General features: G+C 42.2%; 1 protein-coding gene across 4 annotated transcripts; it reads right to left on the bottom strand.

Annotated features, from left to right (window-relative positions):
- Positions 1-2,365: 2,365 nt before the first annotated feature.
- Positions 2,366-11,614, bottom strand: LOC120722945. 4 transcript variants are annotated; one of them, XM_040014137.1, is made up of 6 exons: positions 11,254-11,614; positions 6,641-6,786; positions 6,290-6,565; positions 3,714-4,257; positions 3,427-3,596; positions 2,366-3,255 (listed from the first exon to the last, which is right to left on the bottom strand). In XM_040014137.1, the coding sequence occupies exons 1-6, from the start codon at positions 11,372-11,374 to the stop codon at positions 2,722-2,724; spliced, it is 1,791 nt and encodes a 596-aa protein (XP_039870071.1). In that variant the 5' UTR covers positions 11,375-11,614; the 3' UTR covers positions 2,366-2,721. The 4 variants fall into 4 exon arrangements, with proteins under 4 accessions (XP_039870071.1, XP_039870073.1, XP_039870070.1 ...); XM_040014139.1 differs by having other exon boundaries at positions 6,491-6,565; positions 11,254-11,605; XM_040014136.1 differs by having other exon boundaries at positions 6,290-6,786; positions 11,254-11,612.
- Positions 11,615-12,347: the final 733 nt, after the last annotated feature.

The raw sequence follows: 12,347 nt of genomic DNA, 5'->3' as shown, positions 1-12,347 counted from the left end.
GCTCAACAGTTAAGAATTTAAATGGGTCTAGTTTACATTTCATCATCACAAAAAGAAGACAGACGTAAATGTTTCAAGAAACAAAGAAATGAAACAGATCTATCTAAATGAACATTACAAGGGACAGCAAACTGAGAAATAAACACAAAAAGCAAATACAAGAGAAATATCAACTGGTCACATTTTACGTGTTAATTCATGCCTACTTTTATTTTAGCACTCTTTGTTTTAAAGGCAAATTAAGTTGTTTGTTTTAGTCTTTTATTTATTTTTTGTTGGGAGCTCTGGTCCTCCACAGTCATAATCATACTCTTTGACATTACACATACATGACTGATTACCCAGTTGCTAACAAATACACTCAGTCAGCTGGAGGAATTACACTGCTTTTGCCATTTAAATTACAATGCTCATGAAAAATCTTGAAAATGAAAAACAAAAACATGTCATCAAAATTTTATAAACTAAATTTTAACAACATTGAAATACACCACTGAATTAATCTGATATCGAGTTCTGCTCACTAAACTATGTCGTTCAGAGTTTAAAACTGTTCCCAGGTGAACCTGATGCCCAAAATAAGCACTGGTTCAGCAGATACATCCAACATACTGGTACTGGTAAAGCTTTACCTAAGGTGCTGCTGATTTATATCCATAATGAAACAAGAATTGCATTTTTATTAAACTTTATTAAATATCCCACTCACTGTGTTCGGTTTAGCCCAAAACAGCTGCTGCCTTCTGCAGAAATCAAACCTGAGGGTTTTCTGCCAGAAAGGCTTTCTAATATGTCGAGTTTGTGTTTTAATATTCTTTCTTAAATTGTGTCTTCGGTGGTTGACAATGCAGGTAAGCACGAGTGCTGCCGATAAATTAATGCTTCAGTCACACAGGTGTAGAGACCTGTGGGCAGCCCCAAATACTCATGACCTCCAGCAACCACTAAATGGTAAATGGCCTGTATTTATATAGCGCTTTACTAGTCCCTAAGGACCCCAAAGCACTTTACATATCCAGTCATCCACCCATTCACACACTGGTGATGGCAGCTACATTGTAGCCACAGCTGCCCTGGGGCGCACTGACAGAGGCGAGGCTGCCGGACACTGGCGCCACCGGGCCCTCTGACCACCACCAGTAGGCAATGGATGAAGTGTCTCGCCCAAGGACACAACGACCGAGACTGTCCAAGCCGGGGCTCGAACCGGCAACCTTCCAATTACAAGGCGAACTCCCAACTCTTGAGCCATGATCGACTAAATCAAGTCAAGTTCATATTTTCATTTGCTAGGTGGTTGGCGACTGGTTGTGCAACTGAATCGACTCAGATTGGTTGCTGGTTGTGGACCTCCCCTACCAATTGGCAGGTAACTACTCTTCAGTGATCAGCACCTTGTGGGTGGGAGATCAACCCAGACTGGGCATATGTAGCAGGATCCTCAGAGCAACTCCAGTCCTACTCACCTTGCCGGACAATTCAGATCTCATTATGTCTCTTTACTCTCCATCCTTAATGTAGTGATGGCTGTCCTCAGGCATTGGTAACATGCTGAATTCAGTAGTTCAATAAGAAACCTTGATGGCAGAATTGGAGAGGGTTGTCTTTGTTTAATCCCTGAGAATTAAGTCTGCCATGTATCACGTGCTTCTGCAGATCGTCTGCCTGACAAAGACATCTTCTAACTGCAGCTGTCCTTTTAACCTGGCTTGAAAATGGCATCCGACCTCCCAGTACCTGGTGACTACCAGCAGCTATCGCACTCTAGTCTTCTGTCTGTGGTTAGTATAGCGCCATTTCTGGTGTTGTTCTGTGGTGCCACTGTAGACACCCTGAAGATGGTGTCACGTCTATGCCAGGCACCCTTGACAGTTGACAGGAGGTGAGTAAGAAGTTTGGCACTTGATGGAGTGCGGAGTACTGACAGTCAATGCTTGACAGTTCACCAGAGAATCCTTAGCTACCAACTTTCGTCAAGCATAAATATAGTGGAAAACAAAAAAGTGATACTTGGCCACAGCTTCTGTTGTCTCTCCACAGAACTTCAACAAATGCCAAATGCCATCAGTTTGATTGTGTCCGCATGTGTCTAAATGTTGTGTTCAGTCCTGGATCATGAGGAAAATGCCAAACACATTATCCCCAAAGCCTGGAGAGACGAGGCAGTCATGCAAGATATTCGTAGCAGGAAGTCATGATGACAAAAGGCAGCGAGTCTACCTGAAGCATGACTATAACACTGGTGGAGCTCTAACCTGGTAGGCTAACTTGTGGCTGTGGAGAGATTTGAATGAATAAGGCAATTATTTTTTAGCTTTTTTGGTATCCCTATATCCCAGTGTAATAAATACAAAATACAAGATAGTTCACTCACATGAAAAGAAATTGAAATTTTAATTTCAAATTTAGAATATAAGAATTTAAAGGTCACAATGGTCCATGTATAAAGTACAATATAATGAGAAACATCTGCTTTTTCTATTTTTCAAGTTTACACATAACACCGACAAGAAACTGAGACTCTCCGCCTCAAAGTAAAATTTGCGCCAATTAAAATGTCTTGCAGCTGTAAGGCACAAGTTTTACTACTGTGATACAAGGAATCAAGAAGTACCAGTGAAACATGATTGTTTATTAACATAAACACTCAACTATGATCAGTAAATAAATTGTGAAATAGTTCACAAATTCAATAAAAAAATTAATTTGCTGGGACAGAGGCTACTGGGGCGGTGCTGGCCGGGACTGGAAATAGGAACTACTGAGCAGAGTGCTGCTCGGGCCTGGAATCGACTCCATGGAGCCCGGAGGGAGGAGGACTGGAACTGAGGAGTGCTGCCGCTGCTGACGGGCAGTACGGAAACGAATAAGCATCCCCATAGTCTCCTGCTGAAACATTGACCACTGTTCCTCTGTGAGCATGCCCACCTCGGTGCTCAGGTATTGACAGTACATGACTCGGTTGTTGCTCAACCCCCCAACGGCCGCCTGCAGGGACTCCATAGCTACCTGCAGGGACCTCATAGCCGTCTGCAGTGAGGACATGCTGTTTGGGATTTGAAGAACTGCCTTGTTGACGCAGCGGCTGGCGAGCTTGGCCTTCTTGCCCTTTAACTTTGGGGTTTGACTGGAGGGAACAGGAGACGGAGACCCAGGACGACTTGATGACCTCGCAGGCTCTTCGTCTCCTTCTTCTTCTTCCTCTTCCTCCTCCTCCTCTTCCACTCCGGTATTGGTGGACTGTGCCCCTTGAAGCTTTTTAAACACAAGCAAACAAACATTAACATAAATATCAAATGCATACAAGGCAAGTGCGGACATTTTATAGCACATTTACTTTTGCTTAACTACTTCCCCTGAAACGCCATTAAACAGAGCAGTTACAAGGGAGAAAAAACAAACAAACAAAAGGGCATATTACTCTACCTTTCCCAGGCTGCTCCTGCGGATGGTCATGTGCTTGTCCAAGAATTTGAACATATCTGAAGTCCACCGCTGCCTGGCTGTCAGTGGTCGTGTTGCTTGCTCATTCTTCTTCTTCCTTAGTTTACCATAGACGGTCCGCATGTTGCGGAACCACCCCCAGAGGAAGTTCCCTGAGCACAGTCGGAAAAAAAACACAAACATAAATGTCCCGTTTTAAAAAAAGATAAAAAACGTTAGAGTGTTTTAAGATACTGAGCATCAACAGAAATTACAGAGACATAGCTCACCGGTAACTCCTAGCTCCTCGGCCTTCTGATCCAGCAGCTGCTCTCGCCTGCGCTTGTCCTTGAAGTCGCGTGCTGTCTGGTCGTAGAAGAACGGGTGAGCTGCAAACCACTCTACGAGGTGGTCTTCCTGTTCGGGCGAGAGAGTCGCCTCTGGCTCCATCCGGATCCTCTTCTTGACCCCGGGCCAATGCGACACCATTGGCTTTTCATCTTCTATCTCCAACTCTGGCTCCCCGGTCACAACTCTGTGGCCAACACGTCCGTGCAGGCTGACTGACGAGCCCGGCTCCAGCATTGTGTGTGACATGTTGGCAATGAGTGACAGCGAGGGGTCACTGTTTTCGTCCGAGTCCTTCTGGTATTGAGAGGTTGCAAGAGTGATGTCCGAACTGGAACTGGCAGGCAGGCACTTCTGCCATCTCCCTCTTCCTTTCATGGATCTACGTGCAGTCCTCCTTTCCATTGGCGGGATGCTGAATCTTGACACGTTTTTTTGCATCATGTTTGGTGACTGGCTGTAGACTTGTTGGCGCTGTCGGCACACCTGCATTTACAGTTAGAGGTCAAGTGATTAAAAGCTCTCAAGGTCACCAACCAGTCCCGCTGACCGCTCGGCAAGTAGTTATTGAGTGTCTGCAGAGTGTCTGTGTCCATGCAAACTATGGGTAACAATCTGCTAGCAACCAAAGCAATCGCTATGAGGTTTTTGGTGCAACACAATACACCTCTTTGCCATTAATTTTAGCTCGTGACAGCCAGCAACCACTTGCCAAGCAGTCGGGGATTACACATTTTACCCTAGCGACCAGTGGTTGGCAGGATGATAGTCAACTGGTCTCTAGGCCTGTGTAACAGGGGCATAAGGCAACAAAAAAAACTATATACAGTTTCACATTGTTGGTCATATAATTAATAAAATTATATTCCAAGTTTAAGTACATTAAACCTTATTTAAAACTATATATAGCAGAGTACTGGTGATTTTCTTTTGGTAGAAATCCAAGGCCAAAAACTGTTTGTGTGCAAAATAAAATTATATTCCCAAGAAAGTTTGCTTCAACTCAAATCATGTCAAACAAATTCTTTTAAAAGGTAAACACAGAAATAGATACATTTCACAGTGCGATTAAGGCTCACTCTAATTTGTAAAAGTCTTGTCTTTGACCCGCAGGGCTCGCAAAATCGCTAGCCCGACATCCCGGAGCTAGCGATATCTCAGCCCCGACCGTTGGGCTATATGATAACCCAACGGGCGGGGCTGAGATAGATTTTGGTGGCCCGACCGGAGATATCGCTAGCTCCGGGACGTCGGGCTAGCGATTTTGCGAGCCCTGGACCCATTTAGTCACCAAAGCCTATAGTGGCTTTCTTGATCATTATGACTTCCAGGAAGCTAACAGAAAGTCCTAAAGGTGATCTTCTCCAACTATCTCTCCTGATATAAATTAACTGAGGTCTAATTTCTTACCTATAAGTACTGATTTACCAATGATAGATTGTATATTACCCCAAGTACAACTAGTATCACTGTTTTATATTTATGTAGCAATTAATTGTACAAAATAATGGAAATGTGAACAACTGGGGATACATTATTAACATGTCCCCATGTGTCTCAGACTTCCCTGTCACGTAAAAATTTCTGCACTACCAAACGGTTTCTCTTTTACATTAACTTTCACATGTCTTTTCAGTTTTTCAGATCATGTAAAGTTCTTCCCACACACTTCACAGCCAAATGGTTTCTCTCCCACATGAAGTTGCATGTGTCTCTTTAGATTGCTTCCTCTGTTGAATCCTTCGCCACAAACACCACAGCCATATGGTTTCTCTCCAGTATGGACTATCTTGTGAATCTTCAAACTTTCGTGATTAGTAAATATCTTACCAAAGACATCACATCTAAACAGTTTTTCTCCTGTGTGAATTTTTATGTGTTTATTGAAAGTAGAAGAATGTCTATATTTCTTTGTACAAATCTTACAACAGAAAGGTTTCTCTCGTGTGTGGATTCTTATTTGAGACTTAAGATGAGTGTTTTGGTTAAATCTTTTGCCACAAACCTCGCAGCTATATGGCTCATAACCCAATGGCCTCTCTGCTGTGTGGACTTTTCTGTGAGCCTTGAAATGCATCTTCTGCTTGAATCTTTTACAACAAACACCACAACTAAATTGTTTCTCTACTGTATGGACACTCTGGTGTCTTTTCAAATCTCGTGAATATGAAAATCTTTTGCTACAAACATCACAACCAAATGGTTTCTCTCCTGTGTGAACTCTCATGTGTCTGTCAAGACTATACCGCTGTCTTAAAGTTGTTTCACAAACATTACAGCCAAATGGTTTCTCTTCGGTGTGGTCTGTCCTCTGAGACTCTACATTTTTCCTCACTGTATGAGATTTCTTAATTTCCAAGCTGGAGCTGGAAGATAATTTTTCTGAACGGCATGTCATGTGTTTTTGAAGAGACTGCCTTTGGAGAAACTCTTTATCACACTCTGAGCAGCTAAAGGATTTGTTTAAAATGTTAAATGCCCCCTGACTCTTTATGCCTGACTCAAGTTCCCTGCTCACCTTCCAAACATCATCACTGTGTCTGGTTTTAGGTCCAGAATCTGATACAGGCTCCTTCCAGTCATCATCATCATTACTCACTTCAGTCTCAGAAGAGTCTGAAGCCTTTACATCAGTTTTTGGTTGTAAATAAATATGTGTATCAAGGTTCCCTTCTGATTCTGGTCCTCCACAGTCCTCTTCATCAGGCTCTGTTTTTACCTGTTTAGCTGGGCTGCTGGTCAGAGGCTCCATCTCACTGTTGTCTTCAGTTTGGCTTTGATGAAGCTGCAAAGACTGAGACTTCTCTTTATCATCATCTTCACTCTTTACAGTAACAATAGTGAATGGGAAAGTGGTGACATCAGTCACCTTCAATCCATTATGCTGCTCTCCCTCCTGATTGGTCCAGAGTTCTTCCTGTTCCTCCTTTATCTGCAGAGACTCTCGGTCCTGCTGGTCCAGACCGAGGCTCCATTCAGGGTGATCCTCTTTCATCTCCAGCAGCTGCTGAACTTCTGCAGAAAACAGCCAAACACGTGGAGTTAAATTATTATAAAGGCAATTGTAGCACTGGAGTATTCTAGGAATCTGATAGAAATTAGAAGAAAGAATGAAACTATAATGAGATGAGTGAAAATCTTTAGCAAGCTTGTGTTTCTAGTCTGTTTTCAGCCTCCAATAAAAAAAATGCTTTATCATTGTACTTCCAGTGAGTGTTTTAAAAGAAATGCTGTCAGGATGAAGGAGTTTGTGAAAGTGAAACAAGTTGGGGTTTTTTCACTTTGCTTCACCAGAGTTTATAAGAGAATTCCTGCTTCAAAGCCATCATATAAATAATAATTTAAAGGTACAGGCCATAGAATTAGATATATATGTTATACTCATAAATATAGAGTATTGAATACTGTGTACTTATGTCTTCCAGCAAAGAATGAATCAATTACAAAACCATTACAAAATTACATGTTTTAAAGCTCAGTTTTTAAAACCTCACGGTGTAACTACAGCCCAGCAGCTCACAGTTTGCCAGGCATCAAATATTTGATCAGGTTAGAAAAAAATAATTCTGAGGCCAACAAAGATTTGAATGGGTACATGAAGCTGAGGATCGGGATTTTTTAAATTATGAGTAATATAAACCATGCAGCAGTATATTAATGACTAATTCTGAGTGACGTTTGGTCCAATTTGAGCATCTTTCTCCTGCCATGTGATTGCATTTGTCCCTAAAAATCGTGAACCTTCATCTTAATTTTTATCGATGGGATAAAGATTTGCGCTCATCCTCCAGCTTCACTGTGTGTTTGTATTATGCTAACCATAGCTCTGTAGCTAGCTCAACTTCAGCAACCCTACAAACATCACTGGTGTTTCGTTTTCTGTCTTCATTTATGTTGGAAGTGATAGCAGAGCTGTATGTTTTTAATTTTTCAGAAATTTCAGAAATTTTTCAGAACTTCAAACTTTGTTAAACTTCATAAATCCTGTTTCTCGTGGATGCCTGGATTTGAAACTTTATTGCAGAGCAGCCATACGGATAATTTTATTAAAGATGAAAGAATTTAGACAGTTTTTATCTCTCAGTGTTTGTTTGGGACCTGAAGAGGAGTTTGGACCCAGAAATGACTAATGACCTCAGACTTAATAGGCGGATAGCTAGGATTATACACTTAACTGGGAGGGGTAAGATGACAGAACACAGCTGACTGCAATCTACTCCGTCCCAGGAAATATATTTAACATACTGATATAAATACATAAAGAATGTTAACATATTCATCACCTGAGCTAACTGCTCAGTTTAGTTTAGTTTCCCCCCCCAGTTTTGCATTATATGTGCGTTTAAAAAACAGATTCAAATGGTCACTAAATCCAATTCAGTCCAATTCATTTTTATTTGCCTCATACATAATCACATAAAGAGGCTCAAAGAGCTTCACAGGCATAAAAACAAACAAACATAAGAAATGAGGTCACTTACATATAAAACAGAAGTTTAAACAAACAAGCAAAACCATCAAGAACACACAGACATCACACGTTAGGAAAAATAAACTGCATATAAATTATAACTCAGTCCAATTCAAGAGAAACATGTCCATTTTTTCTTTGTATGACTTTGTCATGGTTACATATCCATTAGCGCTATTTGGCATGGACCTGACTTGTAAACTGAAAACTGCAAAAACAAACAAACAAAACAACAACAACAACCACCAACAACAACTTTTATTTGTGTATTTGCTAATGGTTTTTTCATAACCTTCCCTGTCTTTCTCATTATGTTTGGTGCACCCCTATGATATGCTGCTACCCTCACCTATGGCAACAAGCTGTGGGCAGTGACAGAAGTGAAATAATGACACTGCAGATAAAAGTAGAAGAAGAAACAGGACTCGTCTGAAGGATGTCTCTGCTCTCTGTGTAAGTGTGCAATCCTGACATGCACCTCCTGGGGAATGTAACTACATGTCAGGTCAAAGTTGCCAACTAATGTGGTTGTTCTGTTCAGCACTGTTGATTAGTGAGAGAATAACAATCGCTGTCTTGATACAAGGAATAATAATTACAACATCAATATAACGACAATATAACGACTCACGAATATTCCAGCAGATTCCTGGAAGGAGAATGCTGAAACTACAAAGAATGGGGAAAAACTGGAGGGAAAAACATGCTTTTCTGACAAAGGTGAGGACCCAGTATTTTATTTATTTCTGTTGGCTGGCACTACATATGAAACACCGGGACAAACCGCAACTAACCCATAATGCACCAGCACAAGTGTAAATGCCAGCAAAAATGTCAGCCACTTATGTAGGTTACGTCACCAGCTCCCCACAGAAATCCAAATCAGCCCTTAGAGACCGCGTGGGCTTCTGTGCTTAGACTGCTGCACCTTAGAAGTGGAGCTAATTTGATGCCCTGCTCCACAGGCACACAAAGGCACACAGTAAGAAGTGGTGTGTGAATGTGTGAATGTGGCTTGTAAAGCAAGTAAAAAGTAATTTGAGTGTTCAGTCAGAAGAAAACACTGCTATGGTTACAGTTCTGGTCAGAAGTTTCCATCCACTCATCAAGGGCATGAACACCATGGTGATTCTGGCCTTTTAATGAGTGATGCTGTAATGTATGTCTTAAGTTGTCAGGATCAAAGCCTGTTCAGATTCAGAGTCATCTTTATTTGGCCGAGTTTGTGCATACAGATGAGGAATCTGACTCTGGTTCCCTTTGCTCTCTGTATACAAAAAGAAACCATTTTAAATAAGCAACATATTCACAAGGAGAACATAAATATGAGGATACAAGTAACAGAAAGTCTTAAAAAACTATACAAACTATAACAAACGTCTGTATACTGGTGAGTGCAACCTTGATGAACCTTAGATATTAATTTTAAAAGTGCAAATTGTGTAGTACAATGTGCACATGGCCTGAACAGTGGGTTATTTCAGTGTCCATCAAGCCTGGGGGAAGCAGCCATTGCTGTGATGACTGCTTTTGTAAACAGTGCTCTGTAGAAGCTGACCTAAGGCTGCAGCTTAAACCAGGATGTTTAAGGATCTGCAGAGATCCATCCATCCATCCATTCGCTTCCGCTTATCCTTTTCAGGGTTGCGGGGGCGCTGGAGCCTATCCCAGCTGTCATAGGGCGAGAGGCGGGGTACACCCTGGACAGGTCGCCAGTCTGTCGCAGGGCCAACACACAGGGACAGCCAACCATTCGCACTCACATTCACTCGCACAAGTACAAATTATTCAGACGTGTCACCACTTTGGTCTTGAAGAACTGTCAGACTCAGAAAGGAGGACTATGGTTAGGATGTTCAGGAACAGCCCAGGAAACATCGAGGCTCATACCTGCCATGAACTGGAAACTACTGTAACACCAGCACAACTGTCCACAGTGAAGCCAGGGTTACAGGGTACCGACCAACAAAGAAGCCTCTGCTCCAAAATCAAAACCTTCAAGCTCAACTGAAATGTGCAGCTGCCCACGTGGACGAGCCAAATGCCTTCTCGAGAAAACTTTTGTGGTCAGACGACACAAAGATTGAGCTGTTTGGTCACAAATACAAGAGTCAAGCTGAAGCTGAATTCAAACCTAAGAAGCCTGACTGTCAAACATGCTGTGGCCCATTTCCTGCCTGTGGTACTGGTATATAACACAACGTGAATGGAATAATTAAGAAGGAAAACTACCTCCAAATCCCTCAACTTCACATCAGATCAACAGCTTGATGGTTCAAGCTTGGACATGGTTGGATGTTTCCGCAGGAGAACGATCCCAAACACATCACTGGTTTTGAAATGGATAAAGCAGGCTAGCATTAAACATCTGGATTTACGTGGCTCCGACCTCAACCCTATTTGAGCACTATACTTAAGAGCTGATCTGTGCCAAGGAACGAACCAATTTAAAAGCAAAAATTATGCCAGGAAGAGTGGTCAAATATTCAGTCAGAATTATGCCAGAAGCTTGTTGATGGATACAAAAACAACAAAAAACTGAAGTGCAGTTTGTTAAGGGACATTTAACCAACCAAAAGTTTATATTTTATGTTTATATTTGAATTTGCATGCATATTTTTGACCCTGTGTGGATGAAGAGGGAAAAAAAACACGCATTAAAAATACAATCATTCCACGCTGCAAACAGATCAGATAAACTCCATATGACAGTGACATTCGTGACCATGATGAGTGGATGTAAACCTGTGGCCACAGCTGTAGATGCAGAATCAGCCCTCCACCCTGAAGCAGATCGGAAACTGGGAACGATTGGATCGCTGCACTCCTCCTCGTAACCAACCTTAACTCACACCGGTGTTACTTGTGTCATACGAGCTGTTCCAGGATAATGTGAACTGATTTAATGAAGTGAAAAGAAAAAAACCCCAAAAAACCACACACGGCCATCCCTGTCTGGTGTGTTAGCAGCTAGCCCGTTTCCTCCACATTAAATCTGTCGTTATTCTCACCGGAGGTTTGGCTGCCCTCGTCTTTCTGCTGCTGATGGACTCCGAGCGGGTTAATCTGCTGCATCTCTTCGAAGGACAGACTCTCGGCGCTGTGCTGCTGCAGATAATCCGCTCCATTCATGGTGTCCGCAGATATTTTCTGCTTCACAATAAACTGCAGGCTCCTTCGGAGTCAGCACAAAAGATCACAGTCGCACACTTACACGTCACTGCTGCTCGGGTCCCGCGTCTACAGATGACATCATGCGATATAACTGGAGACGTGTAAACATGAATCCGATATGTTATTATTATTATAGTAATTTTAAATACGTAATATAATCGAGTTCTAAACAGGATAACTTTTCTATTCCAGATTAATTTCACAATTAATCTTAGTTTAAAAGTATTAATATATCTGCACAAAAATACTTTACTGTTCCTTTAGGTGACATCTCTAAGATGAATGGGCGTGAACTAATAGATAAAGGTAATGATGTAAGATGCAATCATGCTAGGCGAAGGAGCATTACTGATGATGTGTTTCACAGTGGATTTTGTTTCAGTAATTAGAATATTGGCCTTGGTTGTGATCAGAGTCCCTGGGTGCGTCTTGAGGGTCACTGTGGTGCTGGTGTTTGTTCTTGGTCTCAGCGGTCTGTAGCGTTTTCCAGAAAACATGTTTGGCCCTGCTGAGGGAGATGAAGGTACCAAGGAATTTGAAGGTTGGCACCACTGATGCAGAGGGGGCCAGGTCTGCACCGCTGCGCCATTGTTTTCCAATCTCAAAATCTCTGTAGGCAGAGTCAGTCGTTGTATCACAGGCGAATGTGATGATGGGATCTCCAGGATGATAGTGCTGTATAGTCAGTAAAAAGCATCCTCTCAGAGCTCCTCTGGTGTTCTGTGGCATCCTCAGTGGACCACTTTGCTCTGGTAAGACTGCTGTGTGTTGAAGGTGGGAGCGAGACAGCCTGTGCTGATCTGGATAATGGTGAGACTCAAAGTTGGGGACATGGCTGGTCTGACAGTGTTATGCTATAGCTGCCTGTGACAGGACACATCTGTCTGCTATTCATCACCTCACTGAAATGTGGTGCTGGTCCCTTCTGGAG

The sequence above is a fragment of the Simochromis diagramma genome, unplaced genomic scaffold (genome assembly GCF_900408965.1).
Source record: "Simochromis diagramma unplaced genomic scaffold, fSimDia1.1 OVJJ01000669.1, whole genome shotgun sequence".
In the NCBI taxonomy this organism is placed as follows: Eukaryota; Metazoa; Chordata; class Actinopteri; order Cichliformes; family Cichlidae; genus Simochromis; species Simochromis diagramma.
Note: the sequence above shows the minus strand (reverse complement) of the source record. Positions and strands in the feature narration are given on the sequence as shown.

Excerpts from the sequence above, each read along its gene's own strand:
- LOC120722945 (XM_040014136.1), bottom strand. The coding sequence starts at position 11,374 with ATGAATGGAGCGGATTATCTGCAGCAGCACAGCGCCGAGAGTCTGTCC. Across the intron at positions 4,258-6,289 it reads ACAGTGATGATGTTTGGAAG|GTGTGCCGACAGCGCCAACA; the intron begins GTGAGCAGGGAA and ends CTGTAAATGCAG. Across the intron at positions 3,597-3,713 it reads CGAGGAGCTAGGAGTTACCG|GGAACTTCCTCTGGGGGTGG; the intron begins GTGAGCTATGTC and ends GACTGTGCTCAG.